Source organism: Mustela nivalis (genome assembly GCF_964662115.1).
Source record: "Mustela nivalis genome assembly, chromosome: 7".
In the NCBI taxonomy this organism is placed as follows: Eukaryota; Metazoa; Chordata; class Mammalia; order Carnivora; family Mustelidae; genus Mustela; species Mustela nivalis.
The window spans coordinates 3714467-3733877 of record NC_139026.1 but is presented as its reverse complement, the minus strand read 5'-3'; the positions used below and the strand labels follow the sequence as shown (position 1 = coordinate 3733877).

General features: G+C 49.2%; 1 protein-coding gene across 1 annotated transcript in view; it reads left to right on the top strand.

Annotated features, from left to right (window-relative positions):
* The first annotated feature begins 3252 nt into the window (after positions 1-3252).
* Positions 3253-19411, top strand: part of ATXN10 (ataxin 10) — a 159685-nt gene continuing 143526 nt past the window's right edge. Inside the window, exon 1 of the mRNA XM_082739628.1 lies at positions 3253-3595. Within this exon, the coding sequence (XP_082595754.1) occupies positions 3480-3595 (116 nt within the window). The 5' untranslated portion in view covers positions 3253-3479. The remainder of the gene's footprint in view (positions 3596-19411) is intronic.

Sequence of the window (19411 nt, the reverse complement as noted above, 5' to 3'; positions counted from 1 at the left end):
ATCAAAACCACAAGGAGATAATCACCTCTCACTTGTCACCATGGCTAAAATAAAAAACACAGGAAGCAAGAGGCGTTGGTGAGGATGTAGAGAAAAAGGAACGCCCATGCCCTGTTGGTGGGAATGCAAACTGGTGCAGCCACTGCGGAAAAGGGTATGAAGGGTCCTCACAAAATTAAAAATAAAGCTACCCTATGACCCAGCAATTGCATTACTGGATATTTACCCCCCAAAATACAAAAACACTAATTCAAAGGGACACATGTACCCCAATGTTTACTGCAGCATTATCTACAATAGCCAAATTATGCAAACATCCCAAGTGTCCACTGGTAGATGAACAGATAAAGAAGATGTGGTATACATATAGAATGGAATATTGTTTATCCATAAAAAGAATGAAATCTTGCCATTTGCAACAACATGGATGGAGCTAGAGGAGTAGGTGATGGGGACTAAAGAGCACATTTATCATAAGGAGCACGGAGTAGTGTACAGAACTGTTGAATTACTACATTGTACCCCTGAAACAATATTGCACTGTATGTTAACTATACTGGAGTTAAAATAAAAACACTTAGTCAAAGAGAAAAAAAAGAGAGAAAGGGAAAAAAGTATACTTGAAGCTAAAAAAAAAAAAAGGGAAAGGAAAAAATGCCATTTCACACAAGTGAAATATTAACTTACTTCTGTCAATTCAGTCAACATTGATATCCCCTAGTCGATTCTGGGCAATCAATAACATCTACCGTTTGACCAACTTAATCTCCTTTTGTTTCTCATGCTTGCCCATACTACTAGTCTGTGCTGTTAACGCACCTCTTCTAATCTTCTTATAATTTTTTTCTTCCTCTCATCCATCTTCCCTCTCTCCTGTATGTTTTGGATTGGTGTCTTTTTTTTTCTCTTCTGGAGGCATGTTATTTTCTTTCTCCTTTCTGAAAATATCTCTAAAAAAATTCTTTGTTCATGAATTCAACTAATATTTATTGAGAAATTACCATGTGGTCGGTCCTTTCCTCGGTGCTGCAAGACATTACGGCAAGAAACAAAATCGGTAAGTAAACTGTGGTATAGAAAGTGTTAAATGCTATGGAGAACAATTTCTCAGAATCAGGGATTCGAGTGGAATGTTTACAATTTTAAAAATCAACCAGGGAAGCTCATTAAGAAATCCGTTCAGCATATAGTTGAAGGAAGCAAACCATGCCGGTGTCTGCTGGGAGAGTGTGGAAAGTTCCACACTAAAGGAACGGCACGTGCAAAGTCCTGAGGCAGGAGTGCGTTTGCCCTAGTGGAGGACCACAAGGAGGCCAGTGTGGGAGGAAGACAGCGTGATGGGGGTGGGCAGGAGGAGGGACACAGACTACTCAGGGACTTCTTCACCGGAAGCATTTTGGCTTTTACTTTGAGTGAAATGGAAATCCTTTTACAGGTTTTTGCACAAAAGTGAAATGTTGACTTACACTTTTAAAAAATCAAGAATATAGGGAGGTGAGAGAAGAAGCCGAGAAACCCATGAAGAGATTGCAAGATTCCGGGCAATAAATGGGAATATTATGGTGAATGTTTTCTGGAAGAATCAGAGTAGTTACTTTTGTTTTACACCTGACGATGGAGGACGAAGCGGGAAGAACTTGAGGCATGACAATGCATTTTACCAGCCCCAGCTCCTCAAGGCAATATTGGGTGATTTCACCCTGCTAGTCTCAGGATTGTTAAAAGATTTTGAATTGTCTTTTGGACTGCTAGGTGATTGAACGCCTGGCACATAACTGACACATAGAGATGTTTCTGAAATGAGTATGGAACCCGCTGAACGGGTAAGGTTGAATTACGTGATCCCCTAACTTGCACATGCATGATTCATTTCTCTTGCATACTCTGGTGGTGCTTATTGTGTCTTTAAATTTTCCTTAGCAAAGAGTATCAAAAGTGCCACGTTATAAACACACTCCGACTCCTGAAATCGAAATGCCTCAAAGCAATTTGGGCGGTTCTCTGCCACAGCAGTTATCATTTGCCTTGAGTTCCTTCAGGGCTGGAATCCCTTCGCCCAGCACAGGGCTTGCTGACAATACTGAAAGTACATGATATGATAAAGGGTAGTGGAAAGAAAATACATGAATTACCTACAACCACTTACAGAATTTTGTTTCTTGAAAAAAATATTTTCATTTCCCTTAGGAAAAAAAAAAACAATTCTTAACCTACTGATGGAGAATGCAGCTACTTAACTTCTAATTCTATTTTAAGCCCTGGATGAGCGGGAGCACCTTATTGGTACCCGGTAAACCATCTGGAATCACCAGTGAATAAATGATCATGACATCCTGGGAACTGAGCTCTCAGGGTCTGGGACTTGCACTCTGTGGACAGACTACTCCACTTCCCAGTGGGTCCACGGGGGCACCAATCAACTCATTTCAACAGCAGAACGAGGTCTTTAACCTTCTTAAAAGGAGCCTCCGATGACTCTCTGACACCCCCACTCCCTCCCACAGAACCCTCCACCCCCACGTCTCCTCCTCAGTGTGCACCTGTCCCTGCACCCCCTTTTGCATTGCCTTCCACGCCCGCATCTCCCCTTCAGGGTGCATCTGTGTCCAGACCCCTCCCCCCCGCCAGGGTGCATCTGTCCCTGTCCCCACCCGCTGCTCCCTCCCCACGCCCGCTTCTCCTCAGGATGCACCTATCTCTGCACGCCCTTCCCTGCCAGGCTCCCCACGCCCCCATCTCAAGGTGCACCTGTCCCTGCACCCCCTTTTGCAGCGCCCCGACGCCCGCATCTCCTCTTCAGGTTGCACCCGTTTCTGTGCCCAGACCCTTCCCCCTCCTCAGGGTGCATCTGTCCCTGCCCCCACCCGCTGCCCCCTCCCCCACGCCCGCTTCTCCTCAGGATGCACCTGTCCCTGCACCCCCTTTTGCACTGCCTTCCATGCCCGCATCTCCCCTTCAGGGTGCATCTGTCCCTGTGCCCACACCCCTCCTCCCCCAGGGTGCATCTGTCCCTGCCCCCACCCGCTGCCCCTCCCCCACGCCCGCTTCTCCTCAGGATGCCCCTGCCCTGCACCCCCTTCTGCCAGCGCCCTCCACGCCCGCATCTCCTCCTCGGGGTGCATCTGTCCTGCCCCGACTCCGGCCCAGGGCCCGGCCGACTCTCCCCCTCCCGAGGAGCCTGGGTCCCGCGCTGCTCCTCCCAGACCCTACGCCCTCTCGGTGCCCCTCCCCCCGGACTTCCGCCCGCGCCCCCTCCCCTCGGGCGGGACTTCCGCTCGCGCCCCCTCCCCGCGCCGCGTCGTCCGGGTCGCAGCCCGAGGGGAGGCTGGAGGCGTGTCCTCGCGCTCTCGCGCCGGGTGCGGGGTGCGGCGGCGGCGTCCGGCGGCGGCGGCCGCGCTCCTCCCTCGCCTGCGCGGCCCGCGCTGCCTCCGGCTCCGGCTCGTCGTCGTCGCCCGGCTCGGCCCGCGGCCCGCGGCAAGATGGCGGCGCCCAGGCCGCCGCCCGCCCGGCTGTCGGGCGTCATGGTGCCCGCGCCCATCCAGGACCTGGAGGCCCTCCGCGCGCTGACGGCGCTCTTCAAAGAGCAGCGGAACCGGTAACGGCCGGGCGGCGCGGGCGAGCGGGGAGCGGGCGCCCCTCCTGCCGGGCGGCGGGCCCGAGGGGCTCCGGGGGGCTGGGCCCTGCCGCCCGCCGCCGGCCCGGGTGCGGAGCCGGGTGCGGAGCCGGGCGCGGAAAGGGCCCGTCCCAGGCCAGCCCGGCGCCACCGGCCGCCCGTCTCGCTGGCCGAGCGCGCGCGGGGGCCCCCGGCCGGGGGCGGCGTCCTGGCGGGCGGGGGCGCGTGGCGGAGACCCCGGGGCGGCCGCGGGGACCGCCTCGCGGCGCGGTGGGGCCGCCCCCGGGGCTCGGGCGGCGCGGGGTGGGGAGCGCGAGCGCCCTGCTCGGCCCTGGCAGCCGTCGCAGGGGCGACTCGGCGGACCTGCCCGGGCCCTGGCCTTCCAGCCCGCGCGGTACTGGCGACTTCTCCAAGCCTTCGTGGGTGTTTATTTGTTATTTATTTATTTTCTTATGTCTAAAATGGGACTGTCACCTCTAACTCCATCGCGGGACTGTGCAGGGGGGTCAATGAAATAAATAAAGCGTGTGAAAATGCAAAGTATGTGACACTCTCCGCCGGTGCTTGTTTTATTGTGTTTGAGTCTTCTCCGGGCCTCGGCGTCCTCCTCGGTTTGCGGGGGAACCGTGGCGGCAGCATTTCCCTGGGAGGATGGCTGTGGGATTAGATGAGATCATGCCCACCGGGTCGCTGGTACGGAGGACCAAATCAACGCCAGCTCGTGTTCCGTTCCTTTAAGACGTTTATCGACGGTCCCCGTGCTCCAGGCTTTGTGCTACGTGGTGAAGTTGGACAATGAAGTCCTTTCCCGGGAGGTTCTGTTGTGGGGGAGCTGGCAGATAATTTTATCGTGGGGGGTGGGCACACAGAGAGCACAGAAGGGGACCGCCGCATGCCGGCGGGTCCAGATGATCAGGCCCCAGAGGCCCTCTAATCTTGAAGTGGGACAGCTTGGTCTGAGCCCTGCGGCTCCCTTAGATCACAGTAGAAGCAGCGAGCTGTTGAAGGCCTGGTGAAAGCCCTGGGCACTCTGTGGGGTCTGGGGGAGGTAGGTAGTTGATAAGATACTCTAAGGAGATGCAGTGATCGAGTTAATGCTTCAGCACCTCTGCATTCTGGTGGACGCCCCTCGCAGTTGATTCTCAGCTGTCAGCGTGCACTGAGTGAGCATCTGCACGACGCCATGTGAGCAAATTGTAATGGTCTGGACAAGAAGGTTCCCCAGAGGGAACTTGGGGACCCGTTGGATAGATGGTGGGGAAGGAAAGGCTTTAGATTATTTTGGCTGCATGGCGGACCGATGAGAGGGCTAACTAGGACAGTATATGCAAAGGAATCCTGTGCAGATTTTGCAGGGCTCCCGAGAGGATTAAATGAAATCACATGGGTAAGATGTCTGGTACAGAGGAGACGTTCACACATCAGATCCCTTTTTGTAATCTTTGGGATACAATCCAAGACCCTGAGCCAGTTTACAAGGCCCTTCCTGATGGTCGTGAGGAGTGTGGATGGGGAGCCCCTGAACGTTCTTTCTGGGGGGTGGCAAGATAAGCCTTGGCATTACAGAGAAGTGTCTGACTGCCATGTGGGGGATAAATTAGGGAGGGCGAGGCTAGCTAGAGGCAGGAGACTTAAGCTGATGCAGAAGCCCAAGGGGGGGAAAATGGCCTGAACTAGGACATTGTTTATGAGGATGGATGGGGTAAGTACTGAAAAATATTTACAGAGTCGAATGGACAGGGTCCAACTGGATTGTTGGGGAAGAGTGAGCAAAGGAAGCTTTCCACATCTGACTTGAGCTTTTCTGGGTCAGTGTCCTTGTTTCAGGCAGAGTTTGGAGACCAGGGAGAGGTGGACTGCTGTGCAGGTCTGGGGATGGGGAGGTGGAATTTGGTGGTGCAGAGAGCCCTGCAGGAGGGTTTGTAAGGACAGGCTGTGGTGCTGGTTCTGTCCCTGCCTCCGTCTTTGAGCAAGTTACTCGTTGCTCCTCCTGTGCAGGGGGACCCAGAGGGCGGATGGGCCAGCGGACCCTGTGCTGGATGGGACGCAAAGTGAAGCAAAATGAGGCCTGGGAGCAACCTATAGAAAACACCAAACCAGACTGGGAAAGAAAGTGATTGATGGAACAATAGATGACAATCTTGGCTGAAGTAATAGGTTTTGTGGGGCTTTCCATATGTGTGACGCTACACACACCAGCTTCTGTGGTAGCTGGAGTCAGAGAAGCATCCTGAGGTAGAAGCACAAAACCTTGGGAACCAGGTAGACCTGGACAGGACTTGTGGCTTATCTCCCTGGACCTCTTGTCTGAAAGTGGGGATGAAACTGCTCCCTTGGTGTAATCACTTGAGGCTCTGGAACATTGTACGCACAGTGCAGTGTTTCTTGCTACTTCTTTAGTACTGGCTGTGAAAACGCGGTTGGGTTGGAAGTGACCGAGAACCCAGTCGTGTTTAATCTCTTGCCTTTTAGAAAGCAGTTGAAAAGGTTATAATGTATTCTAATTTTTAGATGTCCAGGGAAAGGGATCCCAGGATCTCATTACAACCCCCCAGGTGAATGGAAACTCCTGTCCCATTATAATGGGTTTTTATTTATTTATTTGACAGATCACAACTAGGCAGAGAGGCAGGCAGAGAGAGAGAGAGAGAGGAGGAGGAGGCAGGCTCACTGCTGTGCAGAGAGCCCGACGCGGGGCTCGATCCCAGGACCCCGGGATCATGACCCGAGCCGAAGGCAGAGGCCTTAACCACGGAGCCACCCAGGCGCCCCATCCATTATAACGGTTTTTGATGTTCCACGGATTCTTTGATACTCTATCCTTCGAGAGGAGGAGGTTAATTGCTCTCTCCTTTGTGGGCTGAATTTAGTCACTTGCTTTTAATATAATAGATTACAGTGGGAGTGACAGTGTGTGACTTCTGAGACTAGGTCAGAAACGGCAGCCGCTCCCTCTCTGCTCTCTCTCAAATCACTAAGTCAGCTGCTATGTCCCATGTCAGGAGGACGCTGTCCTCTGTGCAGAGAGATCCGTCTGGCCAGGAATGTGGTAAACTGTCTTTGAAGTGAGGTTCTTAATCCAGGGGAACCTTCTCCGCCACTGTGCAACCTCATGAGACCCGAGGCCAGAACCACCCCACTCAGCCACTCCCAGATTCCTGATCCTCAGACCTGTGCGAGACCATAGCAGTAGCGTTTTAAACTGCTGTGTTTGGGGTCATTTGTGACATAGCAGTAGATCATGAATACACCAATCTAACTTCTTCATGCCCTGGATTGTAGAGCCTACTTCTTGAATAGTGTCTTAATCACAAAAATCCATAAAAAATTGCTTAGAGTCATAAAATACCAGTATTAAGATAGTACTCAGCGGGGCGCTCCCCCCCTACCCCCCCACCCCCCCCCCCGGTGTGCGGTCTGTTAAGTGTCTGACTCTTGGTTTCGGCTCAGGTCCAGATGTCGTCCTCGTGAGAGTGAGGTGGAGCCCTGTGTTGGGCTCCATGTGCGGTGCAGAGTCTGCTTGAGATTTTCCCTCTCCCTCCGCCCCTTCCGCTGGCTCTTGTCCACTCTTTCTCTTTCTCTCTCTTTGAAATAAATAAATCTTAAAAAAAAAAAAAAAAAAAAAGAGGGGCGCCTGAGTGGCTCAGTGGGTTAAAGTGTCTGCCTTCAGCTCGGGTCATGATCTCAGGGTCCTGGGATCGAGCCCCGTGTCGGGCTCTCTGCTCAGCAGGGAGCCTGCTTCCTCCTCTCTCTCTCTCTCTCTGCCTGCATCTCTGCCTACTTGTGATCTCTGTCAAATAAATAAATAAAATATTAAAAAAATAGATACTATTCAGCTGTTTCTTCTCTATGGAAGGTAATACTGTTTCTTACCGATTACATTTGTTTTCTACCTTTTGTTTAATGTACACATCTGCGTTTTTAACATTTATTTAACAAGTGATTTTTTTTGCTGTGCTGTCAGTCTTCATTAAATTCTTTCTGAAACAAAATAAGATATAGATACATTAAAAATTCTGTTTTGGGGTTTTTGCTGGAGGTTTTCCAACCCTTTAGTTACCTTCATGGTGTACCTCTCCATCATCTGTCTGTGATGTAGCCGGACCCTTAGGTTAACATGTGGAGCCTAATGGAGCTTACTGTCGAACTCTGTGCCTCCACTGGCCATTGAGTAGTCATTAGCTGTGTGTGGCGATTTAAATTAATTAGAAATAAGTAAAATGAGTGGTTGTGTTCCTTACTGGCAATAGTCACATTTCAAGTACTCAGTAACCACATGTGGTTAGTGGCTGCTGTGTTGGTCACTGCAGATGTGGAATGTTTCCATCGTAGAAAGTTATGGATAGTGCTGCTGTCTCTCTCTCTCTCTCTCTCTCTCTTTTTGGGGGGGGGCAAGATTATGTTCTGGTTCTTGAGCATTCCTGAAGTAATGTAACATTTGGATATTCCTTTCTATAATTTTTTCTCAAACTTAAACTGATACCTCATTGTTCTTCCATTTGATAAGCTTTTTTTTTTTTTTTTTTTAAGATTTTATTTATTTATTTGAGAGAGAGAGAGCATAAGCAGGGAAGAGAGGCAGAGGGAGAAGCAGGCTTCCCACTGAGCCGGGAGCCTGACACAGGACTCGATGCCAGGACCCTGAGATCATGACCTGAGCCAAAGACAGATGTTTCACTGAGCCACCCAGGTACCCCCATTTGCTAAGCTTCTGGATGAAGCGAGTGTATCACATTCACCGTATCCCTAGCATCTAGCATGGAGTCTGAAAATTAGAGGTGCTTGACAAATTTTTTTTCTTTAAAGATTTTATTTATTTATTTGACAGAGATCACAAGCAGGCAGAGAGGCAGGCAGAGAAAGAGAGGAGGAAGCAGGCTCCCTGCTGAGTAGAGAGCCCAATGCGGGGGCTTGATCCCAGGACCCTGAGATTATGACCCGAGCCGAAGGCAGTGGCTTAACCCCCTGAGCCACCCAGGCGCCCCGTTGACAGATTTTTGTGGAATTGCTGGCACATGTAGCCTATTACCCATGGTACATGCTTGGTCTTTAATTCCAATCTCATGTAAAACATACAGGTTTGTATACATACATATTTTTTTTTAACTTCTGTCAGGATAGCTTATTTTTCCTCTTCAATCTGTGTTTAGTTAAACTTGTTTTTCTGGGAATGCCTGGGTGTGTCTGTAGATTGGGTGTCTGCCTTGGCTCAGGTGGTGGTTCCTGGGTCCTGGGATTGAGTCCTGCATCAGGCTCCTGCCCGCTGGGGATCCTGCTTCCCCCTCTCTTCCCTGCTTATGCTCGCTCTCACGGTCTTCATCTGTCTCTCTCTCTCAAATAAGTAAAATCTTAAAAAAAAAAAAAAAGTAAAATTGTTTTTCTGTTTACTTTCTTCCAGGTTTTGTACATCCCGCCGAATAGTGCAACTGTTTCCCTCCAGCCTTCTGAACCCCTTTTGCCATATAAACTCTATTTCCTTTTCTTAAGAGAGCACTTACTATTTTTTAACATACTTTGTATTATTTTGTAATGATTTTTTTATTGATGCTCTGCCTCCTTCCAGAATAGAAAGCCCAGGAGGATAGAGATGTTTGGCTTTTCTTTGAATTATTCTGTTGGATAATGCGTCTTGAATTTGATTTTTTTTTTTAAGGTTTTATTTATTTATTTGACAGAGAGAGATCACAAGGAGGTGGAGAAGCAGGCAGAGAGAGAGGAGGAAGCAGGCTCCCTGCTGAGCAGAGAACCCGATGCGGGACTCGATCCCAGGACCCTGGGATCATGACCTGAGCCGAAAGCAGAGGCTTTAACCCACTGAGCCACCCAGGCGCCCCCATTGAATTTGATTTTTTTTCATCAGTACATCAGCTGGTGTTTCTTCACAGATGTTGCTTCTTTCCCATTCTTGCCTTTCCTTCTAGTTACACGTTAAACCTTTCACTATAAATACATATTTTAAAGATTGATTGATTCATCAGAGCGAGAGAGAGGTACAGAGGAGGGAATCTTCAAGCAGACCCCCCTGAGCACAGAGCCCAGCATGGGGCTTGATCTCACGGCCCTGAGATCATGACCTGAGCTGAGATCAAGAGTTGGACGCTTAACTGACTGGGCCATCTTGGGACCCCCTTGCTATATTTTGTATGTATCACATGCCTCTTTCTCTGTTGTCCCTTCTCAGAGTTTCTGTTTGAAAATTTGCTACTAACCTGCTTGTATTCTGATCCTCTATTTTGCTGTGTTTAGTCTACTGTTATCCACTGTGTTTTTAGTTTCAGATACATATTTTGAGTTATCTTATTGCAGAATTTCTCTCTGATTTTTAAAAAAGATTCATTACTTCTTGAACATATTAATTATAGTTATTTGAAATAATGTGCCTGATGGGGCGTCTGCGTGGCTTAGTTGGTTAAGCATTTGACTCTTGGTGTCAGCTCAGATCATGATCTCAGGGTTGTTAGTTCAAGCCTCGCATTGGGCTCTACACTCGGTGTGGAGCCTACTTAAAAACTACCAAAAAAAAAAATGTGCCCAATAACTTTCTAATGTTAGATTTTCTTGTGTTCAGTAATTTGATCCTGTCTCTTTTATTGAACACCGAATGTTTGTATGAAAAATTGAGGCCTTTTCTAGATACCTTCCCTTTGACAAATATCTGCAAACTCAAAATCAAAATCAATCTAAAAACTATTTCTTTTAATAATGGTGGTGGAAGAACTTGAGATCTGATCGGAATAAAATGATCTTTGGCCCACATATTCCACAAAAAATACCTCAGCATAAAAGCCAAAACTATAAAGTGTTGGGAAGAAAACATGGGAGATTATCTTTGTGACCTGGAGTGTAGATAAACATTTCTTATTTAGCCCACAGATAACACAAACCATGCAAGAAAAAATTGACTTTACCATTAGACTTTATCAGAATGAAAAACATACACTCATTCCAAGACACAATTAAGAAAATGAAAAGGCAAGCCATAAACTGAGAAAATACTTGCAATTCCTATGTCTGACAAAGGACATGTTTTAGAATATACGAAGTGCTCCTACGACACCATAGTAAAAAGATGAAACTAATTTAAAAATTGGGTGAAAAAATTCTCTGCTTCATGAAAGAAGATATAGTGCATAAGTGTCCAAAAAACACAGAAAGTGCTCCATGTCATTGGTCTTTAAGGAAATGCAAATTAAATTGAAGTAGCACTTGACATTCTTCAGAAAGCTGTGATAGCAGAAAAAGGAAAGTAAGTGCTGGAGAAACTGGAATGCTTCGGCATTGTCAGTGGAAGTGGTAGATGGGGTAGCTACTGTGGAAGAGGGTTTGGGGGCTCCTCAGAAGGCCAGTGCTACTCAGCAGCCCCACTCATCGGTGGGCATCGCAGACACACCTGAGAGCAGAGGTTCCAAAGGTGCTCGTGTGCCACGGCTTGGTGTGCGTTACAACGGCCACAAGATGGAAATGACCCAGGTGTCCATCAGCAGATGAGTGGGTACATAAAATGTGGTCTGTCCATACATTGAGATATTACTGAGCAGCAAAAAGGAGTGAGGTGCTGATCCGTGCTATGATATGGATGAACCTTAAAAACATGCTCCATGGAGGAAACGAGACATAAAATGACAAATACACGATTCGCTTTATAAAGTACCTAGCACGTTAGAGGTTACCCATGGTTAGGGGTGGGGAGGAGCTAATGCCCATGGTTCTAGAGTTTCTCTTTGGGGTATTCAAAAAGTTTTGGAATTAGATGGTGGTGGTTATACAACAATGTGAACATAATTCAAGCCACTGAATTTTATACTTAAAAATGGTCAAAATGACAAAATTTTATGTTAGGTACACAGTAGTACTCTCCCCTTATCCTCGGGGGACACGTTCCAGGACCCTCAGTGGATACCTGAAACTGTAGATGTTTTCTCCTATCCATACTGTCTGTGATAGCATTTAATTTATAAGTGAGGCACAGTAAGAGATTAACAGCCGTAACTAGTAGTGAAATAGAACAGTGATAGCATACTGTGATAAAAGTTACAGGAGTGTGGTCTCTCAGAGTATCTCCCTGTGCTGTATTCGCCCTTCCTGTGATGACGTGAGATGATAACAGCACCCCATGGCGCCATGAGGTGAGCTGAATGATGTAGCATCATGACGTAGCGTTAGGCTGCTGTTGATCTGATGGGACATCAGAGAGTGGGCGTCTGCTTGTGGACTGTGGTTGACTGTGGGTGACCAAAACTGTGGAAGGCCAAATTGTGGATAAGGGCAGGGGGACCACTGTATTGCATTTTACCACAATAAAAAAAATTAATATTACACAAAAATGAGTCAGGTTATATGCTCGAAATGGGTGAATTATGTGTTATGTAAATTATATCTCAATAAAACTTTTATTTTTGAATTTTTAAAACTAATTTTTGAGAGGAGGGAGGGGCAGAGAGAGACTCCTAAGCAGGCTCTGTGTCTAGTGTGGAGCCTGACGTGGGGCTCAGTCCCACAACCCCAAGATCGTGACCTGAGCTGAATGAAGTGTCAGATGGGCAGCCAACTGCATTACCCAGACGCCCCTCGATAAAGCTTTTACAAACAAAACCATAGCGAGATACCTCTGCACACCCATCGGAATGGCTACGATTAAAATGACGGCACCAAATTTTGGCGAGGATGTGGAGCAACTGGAACTCTCATAGATTGCTGGTGCGTAAATGGTGCACCTGCCCTGGGGAACATTTTGGCAGTTTTTCTGTAAAGTTTAACATACACCTGCCTATGACTCTGGCAAGAACATACATCCACAGAAGACATACAGCCAAATGCTTGAAACACCTCAGATTTCCCCCAGTGGAAACGGCTAAAACTATCTGGAAACTTACATGAACGAACCACCAGTGCAGCAGAACGCAGTGCAGACAGATCTCAGGGACACCGCAAGTGAAAGAGACCAGACGCCAAGTACGCAGTGCGCGTTTGTGTTAGGAAGTTCTCCCAACAGGCCAGGCTGATCAGTGCCGACACACCTCTGAACGGTGCTTGTCCAAAGAGGCTGGGAAGTGACTGGAAAGGAACAGGAGGGAATTTTCTGGAGCAAAGGAAGTGGGCTTTATCTACTGGGGGTATTGGTTGCCTGGGGGCATGCATTGGTCAGAACTCATTAAACTTAACATGATTTGTGTATTTCACTGCATGTAACATTGTATCTCAATTTTCTGCCTGTAAGCTATTGCTCTTCTTGTCCCTCTGGAAAGAAAATGGGTATTACAATGCTTGCTTTGTAGGGTTGATCGATGCAGGTATTAGAGTGTGCTGTATATGCTTAGTCCAGAACAGGGCCTGGTGAGCATCTGGTGCCCAGCAGACCCTGACATTGCAGGCTCTAGTCAGGGTGCAAAGTGAAAAGAAATGAGTGGTGGCTGTTGGGAATTTTGTTTATTTTATTTTATTTTTTAAGATTTTATTTATTTATTTGACAGAGAGGCAGTGAGAGGGGGAACACAAGCAGAGAGAGAGGGAGAGGGAGAAGCAGGCTCCCCAATGAGCAGGGAGCCCAATGTGGGGCCTGATCCCAGAACCCTGGGATCATGACCTTTTGCCAAGGGCAGATGCTTAATGAGTGAGCCACCCAGGCGCCCAATTTTGTGTATTTTAAAGTCACGCTTGTAAAGTCTTTAATTTCACTTCATTTCTATGGTCAGGTCCTTACTTTATTTTTTTTTATAAAGATTTTATTTATCTGACAGCAAGAGAGGGAACACAAGTGGGGTAGAGGGAGAGGGAGAAGCAGGCTTCCCACAGAGCAGGGAGCCCGATGCGGGACGCGATCCCATGGCTCTGGGATCATGACTTGAGCCGAAGGCAGAGGCTTAACCCACTGAGCCCCAGTTCTTGTTTTAATAAGCTTTTGGAATGGCCTCTGAAACTTTGGAATAAAAAATAGGTATAAGAACAAGAAACTTAGTGGAAGAAAAATGGTTTTTTAGATCTAAGATGTGGGCAGTAATTTCATGCCACAGTTATGATCCCTTGGTAGAAAGGTATTTCGGCAATATTAGATAATTTTAAGAAGCTGTAAGAACTTCCAGTAAAAAAAAGCAGGTACTTGAAATGAGCAGTGTTGTGCTTAGGCAGAGGAATTTAGATGTGTTTGCGTGGAGTGACTGCTTTAGGAACTGACATTCAGAACACCCATGCTTGTGTAGTCTTTGGAAAAGGAAATTGAGGCTTTTCATTAGTTTTCATCCTAGTGTTTTCGTTGGTTTGGTTGCTTATTTTTAAACTTCTGACAAATCAAGACCACAAATACATAAAAATGTCCGTGCTTTACGGTGGGCGATAGAAGAGATGGTCTAACGAGTACCCACGTATTTCACTAGCAAAATCAACAAACATTCAAGTTTTGTCTTCTCTCAAAGGCCAAAATGTTACCCAGACTGTTAAAGCCCTCTGGATGGGAACAAATTGCCCCGCAAGGTAGCAGCTTGAAGCCACACGTTTATGGTGTCCTACAGCCTGTGAGGGTTGGGAGATGCTTGGCTGGGTGGATCTGGGTTAGTGTCTTTCCTGAGGTCGCGGTCAGGCTGTTCACCAGGTCAGCCAGCCTGAAGATCGACTGGCTGGAGGCCTGATTCCAGGCTCTCGCCAGGTTTTGGGTTAGGCTTTCAGTCCTTGCCACGTGGACCCTTCCCTAGGGCTGCTCATTCCTGCCAGCGAGCCAGGAGAGTGTGCTCAAGGTGGACGCTGGAGCGTCTTTAGAATCGTGGAAGTGACCTGTCCTTTCTACCGCGCGCTGTCATGGTCACGGGAGGGATCACACGTCAGGGCTTGATCACCAGCGGGGGGTTGGATGGTGGTAGGAGGGCTCCTTGTTCACTCTGATCCTGCACTTCCCTCTTGATTTCAGAAGGGGGACACTGGTACGGTTGGCCTGTCATTTACCTTGTGCCTTTGAGTGCTGCCGGTTTTCACGCGCGGAGGGCCAGGTCATTAACTCTGGCTGTTGTAAGGTCTCCCGGCACAGGGATAGATGATAATTTCCCTTTGTTCTTACCAATGGATATTTGGATGGCCTTGGAGTTTTGGTAATTCCTACTGCACCCTTCTGTCTCCGAGTGCAGGGGAGGCCCAGCCTGGTGCTGACTTCCTCGTGTTGGCCCTGATTGCCACACGGCGGAGGGGGCTTCTGCCCGTCCTGGGCGAGCGAGCTTCACTCCTCGGTTTTAGACGTGATGGTAGCTGAGCGTTTCCGTTCAGTTTTTTTTTTTTTTTTTAAGATTTTATTTATTTATTTGACAGACAGAGATCACAAGCAGGCAGAGAGGCAGGCAGAGAGAGAGGAGGAAGCAGGCTCCCTGCTGAGCAGAGAGCCCGATGTGGGGCTCGATCCCAGGACTCTGAGATCATGACCTGAGCCGAAGGCAGCGGCTTCACTCACTGAGCCACCCAGGCGCCCCTTCCGTTCAGTTTTTGAGCATGGACATACATGTCTTGTTTTAAGGCCGGGCTGTGTATTTATATATTCTTAAAAGAACCTTGATTACATTGTTTGGAATGGAGGGGAGACCTGGCAGGTGGGACCAGGGTTTCGGACGCAGCTCCGTACGCGTCAAACTGCGTAGCGCGGTGGGGAGCCGCTGGCTGTGAGGAGAGTGTCCAAGAGCCGGTCTGTAGTGATTGTTCTGGCCACTCCAGAGCTTTTAGTTGGGTTTGCTTTTCTTTGCTGACTGCACACGTGCCAGCGTTTAGCACTGTCATGGTAGCTGATCAGCGCGAAGAGCTGAAGTCGGCCCGGAACATAGCCAGAGTTCAAATGCTGGGATACTGCGTTTGTAAGTATCGTCTGATGCCTCCATTCCTTTGTGCGTACGCACAGATCATTTTTCCCTCAATCACCATGTCACCTCCTCCTTAAAGCCTGCCTCCTGCCCTGTTTTCCCTGTGGCCCTCTGCGCCTCCCTCTTGGAAAGAACTTCCCGGAGTGTCAGAATCACCTGTCACCACCTGCCTACCCGCTGGAGTGAGAGCAGCCCGAGGGCAGGCTTCTCCTCATTACCTCTGTATCCTCAGAGCCTGCTCAAAGAGCCAGCACGGAATGAGCACTTGATGGGGTGTTTATTGTTTCTTAAATATTTTCTTGAGTCATTCAGCATAAAGAGAGAGTGTAGACAAAGGACTCTAGCAAGGAAAGTATAGAAAAAAATGCCAAATACGACAGAGGACTGATTTTGAAGGTAAAGAAAAAAAGCCTTGGTATTCCTAACTACTTTTATAACTGCATTGATGAACTTTCAGGAAGGAAATAGAATGAGCACGTTAGAGTCAACGTACTGTGGAACTCAGAAATAAACCCGTCGTTCTGTGTATGTGCATACTCACCTAGGTTTTCCCCAAACATTACTGAGCCTCTGGCCAGCAACAATCTCCGGCTGCTCCAAAACAAAAACAAAAAATGAAACAAAACGAAAACCCCCCAAAAACCCACAGGAGTCGTCATCCTCGCTAAGGTCACCATATGGCATCTTGACTCAACCGTGATTCAGATCAGCTTTGTTGAGCGAGAACATCAACTCAGTGATGCTATAAAAAGCACTTCACAGAGCAGGATGACAGCTTGCTTTATTTTTACCTAGGCCGTGAGCTGGAGGACCCCATGGAACAATTTGGTAAGGTGTTCTGACTCAACTTCAAAATACAGATGTGGTCAGGGTAAGCCACCGCTCATTCAATTCTCTTAAATGGACAGAACAGACAGGAAAGCGTTGGAGCCAGCAAGTCAAAATAAATAAGGCTGGGACTGTGACCGCCTGTGCCCTCAGAGCAGAATTTCTCAGCGCTTCATTCTTCCAGTCTTCTGTAGTGGTCCCTGGACCGCGGGCAAGGAAAGTCAGGCAGAGTCCAGGAACCCCGGGCCTGCCTGCGCTGTCCCCCGCCCTGCCGGCCGCAGACGTGGGCGAGTCATGTCCGAGCCAGGGGACCGCGTGTAAGCCTGCGACGCTCTCATTGGAGCCATTGTGTATGTTGGGCTCAGGGAAGCGCCTGGCACGTAATAAGCACGATTTTATGTGTTTTTGTGGTTGTCTTTGTCCTTGAGAATAGTTACAGCTTTATCAAAGGGCGTTAAAGATGACGAATGGTGCGATATACCATTACATGATGGAAAACCTCAGTAGCGCAGAGACATCCGTCTCCCCAGAGTGACTTGTGGTTTCTGTGCCCCTGAAAATAAACTCGACAGGCGTATTTATGGGTGGAAATGCACAAGCTGATTTTCTCATTTGTTTGGTGAGCTAGGTTTTGTTACTCCCCGATTCCCTCCAGCCTTTGTATGCACCTTTTCTGACTCCTCAGCTCTCGAAGCCCTCACATTTGTCCTCCCCCAAATTTGAGCGTCTTCATTTCCTTCTCTGAACATTGATCTTCTTGATCAAAGTGAAATTCAGCTCGCCTCTGAGGGATGCCTTTCCGGAAGGTCTTCCAAGTGGGAGGCTCTTTGCTCTCTCCCGTGTGCCCTGCCGTGGAAGGCGTGCGAGGCATTCTCCTGGAGGGCCCTGGCTGCTTCCAGACCTTCTCCCCTGGAGCTCCTCCAGCTTTCCATCTCACGCCATCAGTGTGTACCACATGTGTGGTCACTCTCGCCGCTAGAAGAATTCCTTGGGTCACTTCACCTCGTTCCTTGAAGAATGAACTCGAGGTCACGGTTAAGTCTGCAGTGCTTGTCCTGTCTTAAATCGTGGCTGTTTCGGTGTTCACGTAGATCGTTGCTCCAGCCTTTTGTTCCTTGACTTTCTTTCTCTCTGTCAATGAGCTTGACCTTCACCCCAGCTAACCACTCACTGTCAGCGCCACTGGGGCCTTCTCGTTAGCCAGAGCTGCCTTCCCGCCACAGTCTGTTCAGGGGCCCCACTCTGGCCCCCTGTTTGATCTTCTCTAGGTCACCTCCCGCAAGGGTCTTCAGTCTGACCAGGACCTACAGTTGGTTGATCCTACTACTTTTTCTCTGTTTCTGTTTAAATTTCAAGTAGGTTCCATGCCCATGTGGGGCTTGAACTCACAGCCCTGAGATTGAGTCCCATGCGCTGCCGAGGGATCCGGCCCGGCACCCCGATCCCCCTGCTGCTAATTGCTGTCCCTTGCATTCCTCAGGTTCACATTGTCCTTCTGAGCCACTTTAGATGGATGGGTTGGTGGTAAGGCAGTTGCTGGTGTATCCACCGGGGCTTCCCTTGTCTGTTCTGTTAACTTGGCCTCAGGCTTCCCTGGGACGTCTCCCGCTCGGGATAAAGCCAGCTTGCTGTGTCCTCTGTGGCCGCACCCAGGTAGCTGAGCCAGGCTCGAGGCAAGCTTACAGCCTTGCTCACTGGTCTCGAGGGAAGTTGACGATCCCTGTGTAGCGGTGCTGATGGGTCTGTGTTTAGATTGGTCATTAAGGTCACTGCCTTAGCGCGGCCTGGCAGTGCTCTATGTCTCCCTCTTCATTCGGCCTCCTGCTGTCCTGGTCAACCAGGTCCTGCCTTTCCCTTTCCTTAACTTTCCGTTGTGTCTCCTTCATCCTCACTCCTGGCTTCCTGTTTCACTGAGTAGAGAGGAGCAGCCAGAAGGTGATTTCCAGGACTCCCCGGCCCCCTCCCCCCCAGCTACCTGTTCCGCGACTGTCCCCTGCCTCCGCTTCTGTGGCTGTGGAGGAACAGTCCTGCTCCGAATGCCACCCGTCCCCCCGGCACCCGGACCTGCACGCTCGACCTCCCTCCCTTTCGCAGGCATTGCTCCCATAATCCCCCCCTTCCTTTTTTTTTTTTTTTTTTTTTTAAAGATTTTATTTATTTATTTGACAGAGATCACAAGTAGGTAGAGAGGCAGGCAGAGAGAGAGAGAGAGAGGAGGAAGCAGGCTTTCTGTGGAGCTGACAGCCCGATGTGGGGCTCGATCCCAGGACACTGGGATTCTGACCTGAGCCGAAGGCAGAGGCTTTAACCCACTGAGCCACACAGGTGCCCCCATAATCCCCCCCTTCTTAAATTGTCAGTTTTACCGTTTCTGTTGGATTATCTTCATCCGATGATCCATCTGCTGTAGTTTCTCCCCTGGTGAGAAAGCTCTGTTTCCCTGAGCTGTGGTCCCCTTTTCCTGCTCCCCGTCCTAATGGAACTTCCCCAAACAGTGATTTCTATTTACCCATCTCCGTTTCTCGTTCTCTCGAGCCCGTTTCACGTCGCTAACACGTCGCTAACCAGTGGTATTCCTCGTTCTTCGCTCCCCCGACCTGCCGGCCGCAGTCGCTGGGGGCTCACATCCTCCTGGAAACACTTCCTTCGCCTGCCTTGCACACCACCACCCTCTTCTGAATCACCTTTCTCGTTGGCGGCTCCCTCCTGGGGCTCAGGGGCTCTAGGGGCTCCGGGGGCTCCATCCTCAGACTCAGACGGCTCCTCTCCCCTGCCCTGTGCCTGCTTCACTCCCGAGCGACCTTGTTCAGTCTCGTGCTCCAGTCCTCTCCGTCTGCTGGTGGCTGGAACATCTGCCCTGGCTGTACTTTCCTTCCGAATTCCAGACCTGTGGATCGCTCTGCCTCCTGCATGGTTCGTCGATTCTGGAAAGTACCTCCAGCCTCACCAGCCCCAGCTCGCAGAGCCCCCCACCCCCTGGGTATCTCCGGGCAGCCTTCTCCCTTTTGGCGAGCTGCACGGACATCTTTCCTGCTGTGGCGTGGGCCACAGTTCTGGAGTTCTCCCTGAGTCCCCTTTCTCAGATGGCCCTCATGACAGATTCTGTCGGCAGATCTCATCCGCTCTTTCTTGAGAATATATC